General features: G+C 37.3%; 1 protein-coding gene across 1 annotated transcript in view; it reads right to left on the bottom strand.

Annotated features, from left to right (window-relative positions):
* Nucleotides 1–4,811: 4,811 nt before the first annotated feature.
* Nucleotides 4,812–19,575, bottom strand: part of atrnl1b (attractin-like 1b) — a 54,255-nt gene continuing 39,491 nt past the window's right edge. The window contains exons 27-29 of the mRNA XM_026351258.1: nucleotides 14,284–14,391; nucleotides 7,432–7,546; nucleotides 4,812–6,882 (exon numbers count right to left, since the gene is read on the bottom strand). Of these exons, the coding sequence (XP_026207043.1) occupies nucleotides 6,758–6,882; nucleotides 7,432–7,546; nucleotides 14,284–14,391 (348 nt within the window). The 3' untranslated portion in view covers nucleotides 4,812–6,757. The remainder of the gene's footprint in view (nucleotides 6,883–7,431; nucleotides 7,547–14,283; nucleotides 14,392–19,575) is intronic.

The following is a 19,575-nucleotide window of genomic DNA, read 5'->3' on the forward strand; positions in this document are numbered from 1 at the left end:
CAGTCATGTGAATAAATTCACATAGATTGCACATTTGACGGAACAGACTGCCAACACGCTGAACATTTGAGGATAAAGGGGATCGTTCTCTGCATAACTGTGTTTTGGATTTGTCCAGTCAATAAACGTTACTTTAGTTCAACAAAAGGAAAACTAAGTGTTGATGTTAAAAATAAAAAATAAAAAAAAAAGATATATAATATGTCACAGTGGACAACACACACACACACACACACACACACACACACACACACACAGTTCATAGACACACTGTTGGAACATCACTCACTTCTACATGTTCCAAAACTAGATCTATTTTGTAAATTGATTTGATTGTTATGGTGGTGTGTGCTTTATCACATTGCCTCTGTGAAAAGAAAAACATTTTGTACATACAGTATGATACATGAAACGTGCGCTCTATTACAGTACTGTATGCTACTGTTAGCTTGTATAGAAACATATTGTCTGTAATGTTCTTGACAGTCTATGTTAGTATCCGATGGCTGAGGCCTCTCAGCTTTATCCGGTGTAGCTATGATTTGTAAAATGTAATGGGATTGGTTCTCAGCTCACGTGGTTACAGATTTGACTTCATTGTATGATCATATTTTGAGGGCAGAGTGCATAATGTTATCTTAACAAGTCTTTTTTTTTGTAAGAAGTAGCAAAGTATCTGTAACAGCAATGAGAAACATTAAGAAATTACAAAAGTGTAAAATGTGTTTTGTTGGTTTGATCCAAATTCTTCAAACGGACACTATTTTTATTTTTCCCCATTATTATAACTTGGCAGAGAGCAAGGGGTTAAAAAAAGCATGTGTATATACCCACAAGGGAAGTGAATGCCAAAAGACAAAAGTCAGTAGACATTAATTATTAGTAATAACTGTTGATGGAAACGTTGCAAATGGAGGAAAAGATTAAAACCTAGTTATTATAGATTTTATGACATCCTAATTATCAAAGACATTCAATGAATGTAAAACATGACAATAAACACTGAACTTTTGTTTTACACATCGTGACATTTCTAAAGACGTGGCTGTTAAAATCACTGCCTTGTATGACCAGTAGACATTTAAATTAAAGGCTCTGATGATGCACTTTTATCATCCTCCTTTATAGATTTGCTTTTTTAATGGTCAAAAAAAAAAAAAAGAAAGAAAAAGAGAAAAACATCATATATCTATTTAATTTTAACTGTTACTGACATACACTTACATCTTTTAAAGGAACATACCTGTACAAGTAGGCCAAGAAAACAATTTTGGATTTGGGCTTATTTGTTCAGTGTTTGCCAAACAGCTGGAATAAAAAAGGTGAACAGTGACTCACGTTGGTTCCTACAATCAGCTTCCTGTTGTTGGTCCGTATCGCTGCTTGTCCATGATGTTAGTTTATCTGTTATTTTAGCAACTAGGAGGGAGCCTGTAAAGCAGGATTATAAGATAGCACCTGGCAGGCAGGCCGCCATTGTCAGTCAGATCACATCAGTCCCAGTGCGGAGTGACACAGGCGGACAAGGACGCAGCCTATAGAGGACAAACTGCTCAGTGGACAGCAGGGGACACGTCTCGCCAAGAATATGGCCCCACCTGTTTTGGCACAGTGATGGAATACTTGACCTAGACAGAAAGCCTGAGATTTATTAGGGGTGTCACAGAACGGAGAGGACCAAAATATTACATGAGATGGAAATGACAACTGTCACTGTAACAGATAGAGAGACGAAGTAAAGTGAATGAAGACATTTTAACACGTTACATATAACAAACAACTCCTCAGTAATTTGAAACTACACAGAACAAACGGCGAATCTGTGTAATTAGGTGGTTTAGCCAGAGCTCAGGTAAATGACTTACACAGTTACGATGGCTCTTATGTTCCCAGCTACCACAGATACCCACTGGAACATCAAGCAGGTCCAGCTGAACACATTTACCCATGTTTTAATTATGTTTATGTTGTTTTTGTTTACTCAGTGTCCTTGTACATTTAAGTCAATGTCAAAACCTTTGTAGCTAACCACTCCACTGTGTCGGATTGCAGCTCTTTCTGGCTTAGAGATGAACACGAAATCACAATTTAACTGTTCATATTTTAAGAATACATCACACATAGTGGTTGACTAAAGGCTCGACACGAAAACACTTGTCATTAAATCTATGATAAATATTATTGCTCTCCAGGTTTACTGTTCTCCTGCCATAAAACCTGGAGGTCTAGGAGATAGAGTTTGGAGACTCCCCCCGTCCCTCCCTCCCATGACTATAAAACCACTGCAGGTCTAGTCAATCCAAATGTTCACCCTTGGCGCAGATTAAAGAGGATACTGATAAAACAGTTCAATTATAGCAGCGCTGCCTGGTAGGGATCACATCTAATTACTGCAACTTTGACCTCTTCAGCAACATTGTTTCTGCGCCTCCAAACTACTCCGTGGATTTCACCTTTTCCATTAACCAGGAGAGCAGCAGCAATTTCACTTTATTACTTGCTTTTTTTTTTTCCCCTTTTCTTTTTGTGTGTGTGTCCAAATGTCAGGGCGCGTCTGGCTTTTCGCAGTAAACACTCCACGGCCTCAGTTGTTTGGAGATGCTTACCCTCACATTTTCTCCAGAGCGATTCGGGGGCAAAGATAAGAGATAACAACGGAGGCGCTTGATTGGACAGTGAAGCTAAAATCATAAGCTCTACTCAACTGAAAAGATGGAAGACACTGAAAACTTTTGTAACTGTTTAAATGGATTTAAAAAAAAAAAAAGTGAAGTGACAGAGCTATGGACCTGACTTTTTCTAGTTAGCACAGCACAAGGTCATGATTGGGGGAGAGACCTACAACCCTGTATTATTTCCATATTTCCATATATATTTAGTTTGCAGTGATACACAAACAGAGAAATCAGAAGCAGAGTACTAGTATATAATAAACCTGAACATGTTGGATGGCAAAGGAATTTAAGCTGGAACACGTCATTCATTCTTTATGTCAAACTATTTCAGTTCAGTTCAGTTCATAGCACTTTAACCTGGTCACTTATCATCTGGCATTGCAGCCACAGCTACAAACCATCCCAGCTGCGCTCTTCTGTCAAGATCAAATGAGCAGTCTCCATTCTAAGAGTTACCTATTTCCCCCTGTTCTATTGTGCTTGGACTGTGATGGGGGAAAAAAAAAAGAACCTAGAAACTTCTTAAAGAACCTGAAGAACTTGGGTAACTGTCTGAGTTATGCTCAGCACAAAACAGCGGACTGCCATGCCACTTAGCCAGTAGTTCAGCACCATGGAGAGCGCCATTTCCACAAAGGGCGACCTGGGGTGAAAATGAAGGGAGCGACACCATCTGTTCTCAATCAAAGTAATGACTCCCCCACATGAGACTGTGCTCCTGCTTCTATTTAAATTACTGGAGTCCATTCATTTTTAAGAGTCTGGCTACTTGTGGTCAGTGTAGCTGATCTCCTATCCATGGGTTAGACATAAATGCTTTTGCCGAAAAAAGACAAAACAAGAAAACAACATTGTTTTGCAGGCTCTTCTAAGACGGCACGTAGCATTGATAAGCAGCAGATGACCATCAGGACACGGATAAAGCTTAAGGATGGGAATGAGTGTGGCACCTAATTCCACAGAAACAGCTCAGCACTTCAGATGGAATTATGATATGAAAAACAGTAGTTAAATATGTTATGACGCGTGTATAGAGATTGTGCAGACACCTATCTCACAGATGGAGACAACAGCCAGATAGAGTTTTCCAGGAATTCAACACCACAGTGAAATCATAAGGATAAGGTTTATGTGGAACAACAGACTGGTCAAATTGGTTCACATCCCTCAAGGCAAAATACAGCATTGCCCTCTACTGCAGTTTGCAGGGGAAGCATGCTGTGAGTATTGCAGCATATGTTGCTGATATGTAATGTTAAAGTATGATTAAGGGAAATATTCACTTTCACACCAAGATGTTATGTGACCACAAGATGATGCCCAGAACGGGCTAAACTAGCCCCAGAAGTGAAATAGTGACTTATTTTTTTCTGGAAGAACAATATTCTTAATGGTAATAAAATGGTCAAGTAACAACACAGAAAAAAAGATCATCCAGAAACACTGCACTACTACATTCTCGGTGCAGCTTCATTTAGATATTATGCGACTATACTGGTTGTTGTACAAATGTAATCTTCAAATGTCTTATCCTCCAGCCAGCTCGCCATTCTCGCATGTCACTTAGTGGAGTCATGATAACTGACCTTTGAGTTGTAGCAGGCCCGCAGTTCCCTGGATATTTTCCTTGGACTGATTTCAGATGGTTGGTCACTGTCTCAGTGTAGATGTATAGAGTACCAGAACTTTAGGAAAGCCTTAGAAAAAGGCAGTTTGGTAGCTTTCTGGATGTAGTAACTAATGTCATCATGTTAAATATTGTTTGAACACGTGAAACAGTTCAGTATGACATACAAAAAATAAGAAATAAGAATTTCCTGAACAAAACCTGTTACTTTCATTTTTTAATGCATTAATGTGACTGTATTTTAATTCTGGTTTTGAGTTAATTACCTGTGTATATAAATGTACCAACCAAAACATTACATCATTCTGTGGCTTGCTTACTGTATCTGTGCTAAAGAAAATACTTAGTTTTTTGGTTTTTCAGCCACATTCAGATACAATAATTATCTTTAGCTTAGACAGTAAAAGCAGTGTTGAACACTAGGCACCAGAATGTAATTAAAAGGTTTAGGATTCAGAAGCATAAAAAGCACAAGACAGTTAAAAGTAGAAGAAAGACAACACAAGTGCTGCATGTGAAAAGACCCCCAGTGCTATGAGGTTTCAGGTTGTTTTTTTAATTTTCTGGCATGTTGTCCATCTTTAAAATACACTGAAGATTACTGATATGCAGTTTCCTATCTTTTTTTCACGGTACAGTGTGAACCCGATTCCTGTGTAATGACACTGTTATAGGATTACTCTACAAATACAAAATAAAAAGACATTAGCTGGCATACTATCCATATGAAATGCATTGTAATAACCACTTTGCAACAAAAAGCAAGACAATGCCCTTACAGTCCTTCAGGATTCAAAGAGAGATGACATTTAAAAAACTGATTTAAGTCAACGATAAAATCAAGTTAAATGCGCTATTACACAGGAATCTGTTAAATATCAAAACAAAATATTAACAGAAAATTTCTTTGCACAAGTGTAACAAAAGACTTACAATTTATCATAGATATAATAGTAACAGGTGACAAGGCCTAAAATAAAAGATCATCTCTTCATTGTGTCATAAAAACCTGACAAACACATTAAATCTCAAGAGATCAAGAGTGACTCACATTTGTTCCAACAAGACACTGTACAGCTCGGGGTGGAGTCGGGGCTAAAAATGGTCGACAGCTTTGAAAATTCTGCAGATCAACATGCCCCCTCCTTAGGAGTTCATGGAAAGCCAAGGCATTATAAAAAGGTAACGTAACTCCATGTACTCAAAGATGGAAATAAAGTGTTAGCTTCAGAGGACTTTTAAAAAACTTATAAAACAAACTAGTAAACAGCCAGAGGAGCATGATGTCTCTGGTCTAATTTTAATAAGGACAAGTCTTTCTCCTAAACGGCATCCACCCACCACATCAGTCCCAGGGCAAGTTCATAAGCCTAATGTCCAAGTTGCAGAGCACAATGATAAAAGTAGAAATAACACAAAAGAATTTCCCAGAACAAAGCGTTTCTCTGCGTCATGTAACTTCTTCAACAAACACTGACTATTTCCAGTTTGCTAATATAATGCATCTAACTTCTTTAAATTTTAGACTCTCCCAAGCTACAGTTTGGTGACCAATCATTTGTTCACGTCCTACCCAGGTTTGCAGTCTGTAAGCACATGCTGCCGGTACCGATTGCAGCCTCACGTCATTGCAGCATTTGTCCATGTATTCCACAGAAAATACAGACTTTCGCTTGAGCTTGATGGTCGATACATAAAGTATGTACTGGGAATGCGAAAAATAAATCATCAATGGTAACTGGAAAAGTGGTGTGACAAAGCACTGCTTGTCAAAACACTTGGTGGTCACAAGGTGATAAAAAGCATATCCTTCATCACAAACAAGGCAGAATGAATCCAGTCCACAGAGCAAAGGTTGAGTTAAGTCAGGCTTATAAAAACAAAATGCTTTAGCACCATAGAAAACCACTTGGCAAGCAAAAAGAAGGGCAAAAAAGCTCATAGTCATTGTGTACTGAATATCTACCTGTCATTTTCAATCTGTTGTTATTTCCAACACAATGGAAAGAAATCTGACAACTGTGATATGACCTAATGTACCAACACCTTTGCAATTCTTTCATGCTGGGCAAGTGGACCTTGAGACGTCACAAATTGTTTACGACCGAGGCTTCAAAAAGTGCGGGCCCTCCTAATTATCTGATGCCACTAATCAGGCAGGTGTCCTCTAAGTTTTGCTTTGGCGACTGCCCAAACTGAAGAGAAGAACCACACGGTGAAAATGTTGTGGCAGAGGCTGGAGAAGTATTTTGACATATGGAGCAAAGGAGCAGAAAAGGCTAACAAAGGTTGTGCTCTTGGGACATTAAAACTTCAATGGTAGCAGCTGAATGAAATCTTCTAAACATAACCATCTCTTGTTTCCGGAAAGCTTTCCAACTCGGGCCTGCGACATGTTGGAGCAATGTGACCTCAGATGGTATAAAAATTATCCAATCGATTGACAAGCTGAGACTCAGACGCAAGTGCCTTGGTGTGCAGGAGGTAGGGCTTTTCTGTTCTTTAAAGCCTGTGACTTGTCCTTAAAATCTGATGGTTTCTGTTGTGAAATGTCTATCAGGGCACTGGCAATGATCAGTCCTAAAGAGGAGGGGTAAAAAGGCAAGATTTGTTAAGTTTAAACATAAGCAGGTATTGCAGCTACGTCTGTAACATTTCAAACATACACTAAGGTTTGGGTCGAACTTTTTTCGCCTTCCTTTACGGATTATAACCACAATTTCAATAAAACATCAGGAATAAGGGGAGAGGATTACTGCATTACTTAATTTTAATATTGTGATGATTGTGTTCAGTGTGTGCCGGAGGTCGGATATTTAGAATGTTATATTTTTAACTATGGACATGAATATAACTGCATTTAATTCCCTCTGCTCCCCACAAAAATACACTGAAACAGACCGGCCACTGTGAACTGTGCTAAATGTGTTTGGTACAATGCATGAAAACACAATGTTACTTAAATTTTAATTATTCAATAAAAATTCACAACACTTCATATGATTATCATATAATCATTAACTGTCTGGTTAAAAAAAATTCAATATACAAATTTCAAATTGGGACTGTGATATAAAAAGACAAGGGACAAGAAAAAAAGATGAAAATAGTGACTGTTTGTGTGGTTACCTGACTGTCCTGGTGGAGGTAAGGCTGAGGGCCCAGAGGGCAACCGCATGAGGACAGTAAACACAGCAGCTTTCCCTCCAGAACACGGCTCCATTGCAACAGGTTTGGGTGTACCCTGGACAGACAGATTTTCAAACATAAAAATGTTACAGGTCTAAACACGAGGAGACCATGCCAAATTTCTCGTCACTACTATAGTACAGCCAACATCTTTACCTTCTGCTCTCTGAAACACAATGCCAATATTTATGTAGGAGGGTCATTCGGTGCTTCACTGACTACGTTGGTTCAAAACATTATTTTGATTCACTGTATAATTTTCAAAATGACAGCTCGTTAAATTTGATGTATGTTTTTTTTTCAGCTCATGCTCTTTGATGGCCTCTTGCATTGTCATTATGTTGCTTAGAGGGGTTATTCTAACTTTGAATTACAGGACTATTGGGATTCAAAAAGTTTTTATATATTAATTTTGTTCTATAGGTTTTGAATGGGACACTTTAATTTCTTTTCTTTTCTTTTTTTTTACATTTAGAGTGGAAATTGTAATTTTTTTTTTTTCCATTTCCTGCTGCTCGCACAGCGTAATGTCTGAGCACACGTTCTGATTTTAACTATGACAGATCTCTTTTCTAGCATTTGTACTTTAGGAGGAAATTGACTATATGTGACACCTGCTCTTGTCTACGTCCCACACAAACACAAATTCATGTCTACGCGCATAGTGGGACATAACACCTTTCACTCCATTGTGCAGTCTTCGAGTAGAACCGAAATGCTCCTTCCCTGCTATTTAGGCAGAATTGCGGTAATGCAGTTGCTAATGAAAAGCTGTATCCTGTGTCCCGCACAGACAATGCCAATAACAATAATTATAACTGACTTAATGACATATCTCTTTTTAACAACAAAGTCTAAACCAAAGAGACGCGACAGTTAAATGTGTCAATTTTTGTTTTTGCAATGAGTTTTCTTTATTTGTTACGAGCAGAATAACAGTCACTGACATTATCTGCTGGAGATGCTGCATTTACGATGACACAAATGGTTTGACTGGTCACACAACAAAAACAACTGTGTGCGTCCCTGTCAGACAGTCTGTGTGTTAAGGCAATGACCTACCCTCTGAGTTAATGGCCAAAACTGCTTGTCTCAAGCGTGAAAAACATGCCATCCTGATAATGAATGTCAAGGGTTTCACAGCATGTTTTGGATGAGGGGATACAAATTGGGGAATAATAACATGTCTGAATAGAATTGACTTTTTTTTTCTCGATGCCTGCCTGAATTTAAAATGGAGATGAGAGAAGCTGCAAAATGGGAGCAAAAACAGGAATGCACAAGCACATGCATTCAAACATGAGAACCAGGAGTGTTACACAGGAATTTCTACAAGCACTACTGGGTTACTGGGATTTGTTGTATATCTCACCCCATGTGAACAGCAAAAACAAAACCTTGATGCTAATTTGTGCATTTTGAACAAGCACTGACTCTACAAATGTTGTAATGTATAATAGAAAACATTGTGAGCATCAAATATAACATGCAGATTCGTTTTAGCTGTCAGAGGTGAATTAATGTTAAAGTACTGTTTTGTAGTCCTTTAATCAAAAGCAATGCAATCCTGTTTTCCATGAAGCATACTGTCTAATTTTGGTACATTTGCTAAATAGTTCTGCCATGGAAGAAAAAAATCATAATAAATAAAAAAATTGCCAAGTATCTTCTAAAAAGATGAACTGAAAGAAACAGTCGGTCCAGAGGAAAGATGTATGGTCAGCAAGCAAATGGCTGCTTTTAAAACATTTGCAACTAATAGCATAGCTGCTAATGGCAGTTAATTAGCAGTTGACAAATCTGTGCAAAATACACCTAGTCAATGTTTGGCTGTTTTGTATTATTAGAAAACAAACTAGTAATGGCAGAATTTAAAGCGCACACAGTGCTGTAAATGATTTATTGATCAGGTGTGTCCAGATACAGCAGATGAGCAATGAAGGTGAAGACACAGTAATGATCCGTTAGCTAACAGTAAACTAGCTCAGTAGTTAAATTACTAAATACCCTCACCAATTTTGAAGACTTTAAGTGTACTAACACAGCAAATCTAACATGCTACTGAAGGACGTTTCTTAGAAGTTCCAGATTTGTCATTTATTAAAGGAGTTTGCTGATCTTATGAATGCTGTCAACACTAAACAAACACTTTCCTCATTTGTCTAAACTACTAATCAACCATAACTAATATGCAGGGACAGAAAGATGAGGTGAATGGAGAGCAGGGCAAAAGAAAGATAAGGCAGAATGAATCTTTGTATTAAAGAACTGTACTGTGCAAGACACAAACTGTTAATCAAATGTTAAAAATGACCCAGAGACCCCAAAACCATATGAAAGCAAACACAAGGATAAAGGCTGAATTAGATAGATGTTAAATACTACACTTAGACATGCATGTATGTTTCTGTATTGCAGGCAGGCTAGAGACTGATTATTATGTGCATTGTTGCTACACCTAAATTAGGCCACTTGTTCAGAACATAATATTAAAATGCATTTTCCAATTTTCATATCTGACTGAGAGGCAAATATTAGGCCATTACTTTGTCCTTGTACGTGACCATTCAAATGATTCTGCTAATGAATAGCTAGAACAGCCACATTTGTTGAAGGGAGTTAATTTAATCTATGCAGACTTATGATTGAAGCAGTCTTTCCTACAAACTATATCTACATTCACCATTGGGTGATTATAACTTGAGTTTTTTTCTGTAATATCTGAAGAGTTAACAGATGGATTGTTTTAAAATTTGGTACACATATACATGGTCCCATCAGGATGGGCAGTTCCTAGGTTTTCATCTAGCACCACAATGTGATGAACATTTGAATTTGTTAATATACCGTCACAGAGTCCATAAGATGACTGTAAATTCTTAGTCTTGTTAAACACATGAATGGTTTTCTGTTTAGCTTATATTAAACCAGACATTTGCTATTTCCAACATTTGCCACTGTTTGTTTACTCTCTTCACTGTGTTACGTTAGGTAATAGCTCTTTGCTGTTAATCTACAGCACCATGTTACAGTCACCAAACAAGCTAAGCTACTCTATTTAAACCTGTTACACTTCACTGACCCAATGACCTGTCACTGGATAAACCCATGGACTCTGTTAATACTTTCAAACTTTCCAAAGCTGTTAGTTTCTGCTGTGTTTCTGCTTGTCGTTAAAGCATAAATACTTTTTTGTTTGTTTGTGTGAAAGGCAGTGACAATAGCATAGTGAAACCACACCCTTTCTTCCTGCTCTTATTCTTTACATGAAAAGACTTTATTAATCTGGGATAACTGAAGTATTTCTTCAATGCAAAGGAAAATAAAAACATTAATAAATCATTTCATTCCTTTTCAATATTAAAGTCGCCTTTTCTATCAAGGCTATTTAAAAATGGTGACCATTATCATAGCCTCCAAATAGGGTTTACACAGCCTGCATTAATCAAGTTTGAGTATTGCAGTTTGGTCATTCATAACCATCCAAGCACATAAACACGCATGCAAACGTGCATAAACACATGCACATATATAAACACAATGTGTCTCCTTTCCTTTTCCCTGCTGACAGGTGTCATCCATCACACTTGCTGTCTGTTAGTGGTTCCATATGCTGAATGCTGGCCATATTGAAAAGAGACATCTGTGACATTTTTGCCTAGGCCTGTAGTGTTCGGGCCCGACTGGCTCTCTGTTCAACAGCTGCTGACATCCTGGTCACTAAAAGCAATGTCCATCTCTTGGGGGCTTAAACTGACCAAAAATGGAGGAAATGGCACAAATGCTGTTATAATTTTCTCTCAGACCAGCTGGAATGTCTGTAAAAGATTTAGTGACAGAGAGCTGGTACTAACTAATGCAGTGAGATCAGTGCTCACAGTACAGTCAGCAGAATAAAGTTTTGATGTGTTGGAATAAGTGTGAGGGGTAATTTTGGTGCTTCAGCCCTTCTGTGTCTTGTTTCCTGTACAACATGGTTTTTATTCTAAATGTTGTCCCTGAAATAGAAACTTTAAAGCAAATCTCAAACTTCTTAAGTGTTCAGGCATTTTGTGCCCGTGTATATTCTTACACCATCTATATAATTTCTGCAATACATCAGTAAACGATAGGGTCTCATTTAAAAGAACTGACAGAGCTGGTGCACGAAACAGGAAACCAGTCATGGCATCGGTGTCCTCTTTGACATCAACAAATATTTCCAGTAGCTAAGTGGTGCCAGATGCTGACCAATTTATTGCTTTATAAAAGAGAATTGGGCTTATTTCACATGGTTCACCTTCAGCTGGTGCCAGGGCATGTGATGGAACTGTATGTGGTTCAACATATGCATTTGCACATTTACAGCCATGTGTGTTTGACTTTTTTCCCCACAAGGAAGAAGTGTAAATACACCGACATATTTCAAAAGCTATCTGAATACGTGCTTCCATATGAATACTGTGTATTTGTTATATTATACTACAAAACTACTGTATACCCTCATAATTGTAAAAGCTGGATATATAAAATATGGCATCACCTATTATTGAATAGCATCTTAAACTCTTTCTGACAACTAGCAGCTACCAAAACTGCAAATGACTCCAAATAGGGTTGGATAATATGGCAAAAAATATCATCCCAACATCCATTAGGGCTCCCCTTTAAATGACCAGAAACTGAGCTGAAAGTTAAATCTAATTTTAGAGAAAGAGAGTGAGAGAAACTTAGCAAATTTGCAGGAAAACAAACTTTTTGTATAGAGTAGGTATCTCCAGCAAAATCTACTTGGTGAAATTACATTTCTCTATTCGCCAAAAATCCTCAACCTGATTATAGTTAGCACACAGGATATCAGCTAATGGAGAAAGAAGATCGTAAACACGCTTACTGCCAGTGTTAGTTGCCACAGGTTATCAGCACAGTTTGAAATGCACAACACAAGTCTGTTGTGTGTTGAATTTTAAAAAGCCAAAGTATCGACAAACCACAGACACCCTTTTACCTTGTTTATCTCCTTTTTTAAAGAATTTGCTTTCTTCGCCAGCACTTGACATTTCCTCTGAGAAAACAGCTCCATAACTGTTTTACCAAAACAGTAATATCTAGTAGTGTGCCCACTCCAATAACTCAATTATTCTTGCTGTGCGTTTTTTAAGACGTAAGCTGTTCATTCTTTAAAGACTGCCTTTATATTGTGGCAGGCGAATGTGTCATCAATCAATATCTTATTGACGTATTATTTAGGTATATTTTCTATCATAATGAGACAATATACTGTTCTTACCCAGCCCTACATGCCAGAAACACGTGAGAGTTGCTTGCTGAATCGGACATATACTGGATTTACCATGAAGGCTGTTTGTTTAGGCAACTTACTGGGCAGAAAAGTTGCTTGCGTGTACCTTAGTATGATGAATTTACTGTACTTCATATACAGTTATATATGTGAATTATTAAAAAAACACACACACACACACACACACACACACACACACACACACACACACACACACACACACACACACACACACACACACACACACACACACACACCAGAGTTGTCTATAACAACACTTTTATAGTAACTTCTTTAAACGCTGTATGGACATGTAGTAGAAATTGAATGACAAACATTCATGGGTTAATTTCATGCATCTTGAAAGGGTTGAGGAACAGAAGACTGGAGATGTGTGTGTTTTTTTTTCCAGTTATCATTTCTAAAACAGCTTGGAACATTGTTTACAGCAATTCTCTCTGGGGGATGCAGAGACTCTACCTTAATGAGCTTTATAACAAGAACACTATCTCTGTTTTTATGTGGAGAAAAGAGATGACTGGAATAAATTATTAAATAACAGATGGACACACACACACACACCTCTCACTGACAAGTAGGTAATTAACATTTTACTTAAATGAAGGCAAAGCAGAGGTTTCCAACACCATTCAGCTTCAGACTTTCACCTCATTGCTAGAAAAGTGCAACAATAAAGTGCACTCAAAGAGCTGAGGAGCATTGTTTTTCTCCTCTTTTGCTCTTTACATTTCCCTTCACGATACCATAATGCACAGTGAGTACCACTCAGCACTACACTAATAGCTAATGTAGTGCCTCTTTGCTGGTTGCCACAGTTATTTTATTTCTCTCAGCAGTAGGTGATACAGAGCAGGCCTTGGCTGAGGAAACACTGTTGGTCCTCTGATGTCAATTTGAGGATATATCTCTCTTTATTGCTTTAAACTACGCTTTTATCCCATGTGGCATTGAGCTCTAGACTGTGCCAGACTTCTCTATTTATATGGGAGGTATTCAAATCGTAAGAATCTCTAAAATAATGAGGAGTTCAAGCTACTGAACAGTACAGAATAATCGGATATTCAAAGCTTATAAGCACTCATGGTATAATAACAAATTAATCACATTTTGAATGCAAAAATTGCCTTGTGACATATTCACAGTAATTGACCTGAGAGGGTAAAACGGGCTAAATGAAAACATGTACACACACACACACACAATGTGGAACAAATAATAATAACAATATGTCCCAAAAACAGGCCTGTTGGTATTATTTTAATATTAGCGTGATTGAAATAAAGAGGAACTTGGGAAAAAGCAACGGGCAGATTAAGTTAATTTAGTTCAAGTAGAGGAGTGCAAGTGCAGGCATTCAGGTGTAGTTACAATTCAACTGTGACAGAAATTTGATGATGATCTGTGTGTGTGTGTGTGTGTGTGTGTGTGTGTGTGTGTGTGTGTGTGTGTGTGTGTGAGTGTGAGGGAATGTGTAAGCAAGCAGTACTCACATCAACCACAGGCTGCAATAGTTCTGTTTGTTCTCCCCTGGCATCCAGTGCAACAGCAACAGAAGCAAAGGGACGACTGGCCATCTGCTGACGCTCTCTCATCAGTTGCTGAAACACAAAACATAGTGTAATTAAATAGTATAATAAATATTATACAAAGGAATTTAAGAAACAGACTCAGCTGTGATAACACAGTCCATAGTATGTATTTTTTCCACGCACTGTAAAATATATCATAAAGAAACTGCTAACTGATAAACTGAACACATAACACAACACTGATAGAGAATTATTAAATGTAAACCAAAAGACAAAAGGTTAATTAGCATTCTGAAGGTAATTCAATGTTTAAATAAGGATTGGCAGTATGTGACTGGTGAGATACCACCACATATATGATAAGATACATCAAAAAGTCTATGAACGAGAAAGAATAAAGACTGATAGTAAAACATTCAGTCACAATCTATAACTTCAGGGAAATTACAGTATGAAGCTGAATTGCAGAAACATTTCTATAACATAACATCAAATGCAATGCAAAGATATTTTGACTATTTTAAATCAGATATAAAAGAAATGTTGCTACATTTAGATACCTGCACCTTCCACATAATCAGTTTATCATCACAGGGAAAGTTGCAAAGATTTTCTCATACTTTCTGTTTAAAAATGCTGTTTTTAAAGTCACTGCCCAAAAGTGACACTATTTCTGTAGCTTAGACTGAACAGAAAACGGCTTCTCTTGTTCCCCACTAATCAATATTACAAAACAACTAGTGCCACAGTTTCATCAGCAACGCAGTGTCTGATCAATATCTAAACAGGCCGCCATTTTAGCAGCAAGGACATCACTGATTGGTATTGAATTTGCGATGAGCTTAAGTGTGTTGCATTAAGATCTAATTGTACTTCAGATTACTAAGCACATCAAGTGGTGGAGGAAATTGGCCTCATAACCTGCCCTTCTTCTGTACTCTGGAGTGCAATAAATGTGGACAAAAACATACAACAACTTCATACAAAAATAACACTAATATACTTCAGATTTTACAATCCCTGTCATGGGCTGCACTCTGCCAACAAACAGCATCTGTAAGTCCTACACTACAAATAAAAAGTTCCCAAGCAAAGCTCTTCAGCTCACCAGTTCTATAATGATGGAACAAGCCTAACTGCCTGCTCAGCAGACTCTCTCCCAGTATTCAAAAAACTTTTGAAGACAAACCTCATTGCAACTTCCTATTCACTGAAAATAAGGTAAGTTAAATAAATAAAAATATATGGTTCTTACTTCTCAAAACTTTTAGCTGCATCAAATGTCTTTACCCTGGTTATGTACTTTGTAAGTCACTCTGGATAAAAACACCTGCTAAATGATTGCCAAAAGTTTGGTAATTATCAATTAATGTGGCCTAAATACATGTATTGTGTTCTGTCTAACTACAACAGCTTAACAAGACAGTGTAAACAATTCCGTTTCTGTTTTCATGTGTATGGTAATAGATATGGAGCCAAAGTTAATGTAAGTGGTTAGCTAGCTAATGAAATATGACAGCGACTATTGTCATTTCATCCAACAATGTTGCTTAATGATACAACCATTGTACCAGTCTATAAAATAAGTTTCAATTACACCTGTTTTTGTTTAAGCTCTTTCCAATATTTCACATAATCTCTTTAATAAAACCTTTTGGATCAAATATATGTTAAAATTTCTAATGGTCTCTTTTGTGAAAAGGAGTTTGTCCTTGGTGTAATAATGAACTCTGAGACTCCTGTGATCAGAAGCCACCCTCCGTCCCTCTGAATTTAATTAAGTATTCATTAGTCTGGCTATTAATTGGCAAAACTCAGATGAGGTCTGGAGAGGTTGATAGCGTTATACAAATAAAACATTTGAAAAAAACAAAACCCAAAACAAACAGAAAACAGAACAGAAGACGCTTTGAATCCACATCTTGCTTTACCAAAGACTGACAGGTTTACAGAGAGAGTATGTCAGAGCACAGCATTCATTCTTTTACATTGTTATAGTTCAGTTGAGGGCGTGCACAGGAAACCATTTAAAAGTCCTGGAAATGGTGCTGTTCAATTAATGTGTCAAAAAACTTGATTAGATATTTGGGAATGAGCAGTGACTCATTACTGAGATTTGTACAGACTGTTCACCCTCTACAGCTTCAATCGTCTTCTGGCTTTTTTGTAGAGATGAAACTAAAAAGCAAATTTAAAAACAACAGGAACAGATCAAAATATCATTCTCATATTTAATCAACTAATAACATATCTTTAACTAGTTTGAGAAACCTGAAGTAGTAAACAATAATTCCTTTTCTCCTAAATATGAGTGACATATTTAAATAATCACTATGACACTGATTTTCCACATCTTATTGATAATATGGGGAAAACAAGGATTTAACAGTGATAATTAAAATTATGACACCACATTATAGCCGTTTTCTGATTATTTATATTTTCTTTGATTGATTTTGAACACAACTTTATTATTATATAATTATCATTATGTTATTAAATGCAATACATAGTAAAATAAATCCCCAGTGCTTCACCTTTCTAATGAGTCTATGAAGAAAAGTATGGTCAGTGCATTTTGTTGCGTCTGTGTATTATAAATGAAGCATGGTTTGTGGTGATGCAGCCCATTTCAAACACTCAATTACCTTACTGACTAGCTTTCACTGCTGTACGGATTCATTGATAGGGAGTAAATAAAAGGAAAGTTCAGGTCAGTTCCATGCAAGTACTGCTTTCTTGAAACACTCTGAAAACATTCCCCGGGGAGTTATAGCTGAGAAAAAAATATAACAACAGAAATTGAGATTGATCACTTGATTGATTCTTTCAGTAGCTCTGATTTTTAAACTTTTTTGTACATCTCTACTATTAAACAGAAAACCCATAGATTTTAGCTGCCGGGTCATTGTGGGTCAAAATGAGAAATTTTGCCCTTTTCGAAAAGATAAAAGCAGAGTGGCAGGCCTGGTGGGGTTGGTTCAAAACAAGAAAACAGCTCACGGCTTATTACAGTTCCCACCACAAAAACTTTAAATCCAACAACATTCATTCTAAATGTCAGATAGCACTAATGTTGTTTATCATGTGGCAGAATTTGTTTAAAGCATCAAAGTATAATAAGAAAGCAGAAGCAAAGTCAGAGAATGCTAATGACTTGCCCCGTTTCCAGCACATGCACCTAAAAAGTGCTGGGAATACACTGATCAAAGGGCCAGTACAATACCAGAGACTTTCTAGAAATGAACACTAAGTTAATGACAAAAGGCGAGAGTGAACTGTGTAAAACCAATTAACGCAAGTGCAATGACAGACTGATTTTGTCAAGAATACAAGCTGGAGCTATTCATGGTTTTGATAAGAGAGGGCATCCAGTGCACTGCCATGGAACTTGATTCATTTTGTCAAGTGACTGGATGAATTATCTGTCTTGTGAATGCACAGTTTTTTCCCCTTCATTGGAGTCTAAAACTGGGTAGGTGTCATCCTGCCTCTGAGTATATTCAACCTCTAAGCAGGTCAGTTTGCCCTTTTAAAGATCACTGGCTGTGCTTTAGACACCAGACAGAGTCCTGCAGAAAAATAAAATAAAATAAAATACTGAATGAGTAAATCAAGTGGTTTTCTGCTTACTTTTAGACAAATTTCCTAAATGTTATTATGGTTTGCCAATCTACACATATACACTGTAATTACTGGACTAAATGAGTCTTCCACTACATACCACAATGATATGATTTGTTCAATTGTGTTTGGGTTGAAATACTACAAACTTATATTCCTATATTCCTAGAATTCTGTTTCACCAATTAGTTGGACAGCTTTTAGGCTTTGAAGTGTAAACTGCAACCTGAACTCCTAAACACCGCTATGTGTCATCATCTGAAACTTAAGAGGAAGTTACGCTTTAGTGCAAACTTTAAACTGAACAAGGGACATTGAAGGTGACCATGGGCTTAAGAGGAAGATAATCTTATTACAGCAATCGATGAGTGCTGCTTGAGCTCTTCAGGGGAACAGCGGAGTGAGAGACTATGCCAGGTCTGCTAAAGGGGCATGTTAGAGTGCTGTGGTTAGTATCTTTATGTTTATCAATGAAAACAAAATAAGGAAATCAGAACAATATGTGTGTTAAAAGTGATCTCTTTAAATGATTAGTAGTGGAGCATTCTTATTCATTTGAATGAAACACAGAAAGCCCGTAGTAGCGCCGACTCAGTCTGGCAGCTGTCCAAAACTAATTTTCCCAAGGGGATCAATAAAGTATACATTATTATTATTATTATTATTATTATTATTATTATTATTATTAAACAAGTCTGGTGACACAGAGGAGGGTCATCAGAAAAGGCCACAGAAAAAAAAACTAAACCGTGAACTAATTTGTTTATTCAGATTTTGAAATTGGTGCAGTTATATTTTCTTTAAAACCATTGACATTACGGCTCAATGGGACAAACTGTACATATGTCACAAGTCTGTGTGAGGCGTCTCCACTTTTGTTTCTATGAATGTGTGAGAAAGATAAAGAAAGAGCATAGGACACATCCACATGTTTGTGTGTGTTGCAGTCTCATGAAATGTCAGTGCCCCCCTCCCCCCTGTTTCCCCCACAGGTAGCTTCAAGGAGGTCAGTCCTTATTTTCCTCTGTGGCATTTACAGCTGCTGTCTCTTCAACACTTTGTCTCCCCAACTCAGCATAAACTCAACTCAAATTATTCAGATTAACAGCATCACCTTTGGTACCACATCCTTTCAACCCTCAACAAAAAAAGAGAGCCCTTATCAAATTAGAGCATCAGCACAGTAAAACATCAGCTTTGTACGACCAAGTCACCCTTTTGTGATTTCTGAGAAGCTGGGGATTGTTGTTGCATCCTCCATTTACATACAAACAAGTCTTACTTTGTTACATTCATGTGAAATGCTTTTCTAATTTAAAAAAATTCATAGAAAATAGGCTTCATATAAATACATTGCTTTTTAAATCTAGCACAGACATCTGCATCCCACTTGGCTAGATCACTGTCTCATCATTGTCACTGCAATCTCCAGAAGCCTCATTAAGACTCATTCGTCCCATGTCCTTATGTCAGATGGGGGCTTGTGAGCATTAGATGTCCCACAGCCCAAATCCTTCTATCGCTTATCTGGACAATCCTCATAAGTGCATGAGCTATTGACAAGCTATTTCAAATTAAATTGGCTCTTCACTGAACATTGTGCCCATCAGTTCAGCAACAAGAGATGAG

Source organism: Anabas testudineus, chromosome 19, assembly GCF_900324465.2.
Source record: "Anabas testudineus chromosome 19, fAnaTes1.2, whole genome shotgun sequence".
NCBI classification, from domain to species: domain Eukaryota; kingdom Metazoa; phylum Chordata; class Actinopteri; order Anabantiformes; family Anabantidae; genus Anabas; species Anabas testudineus.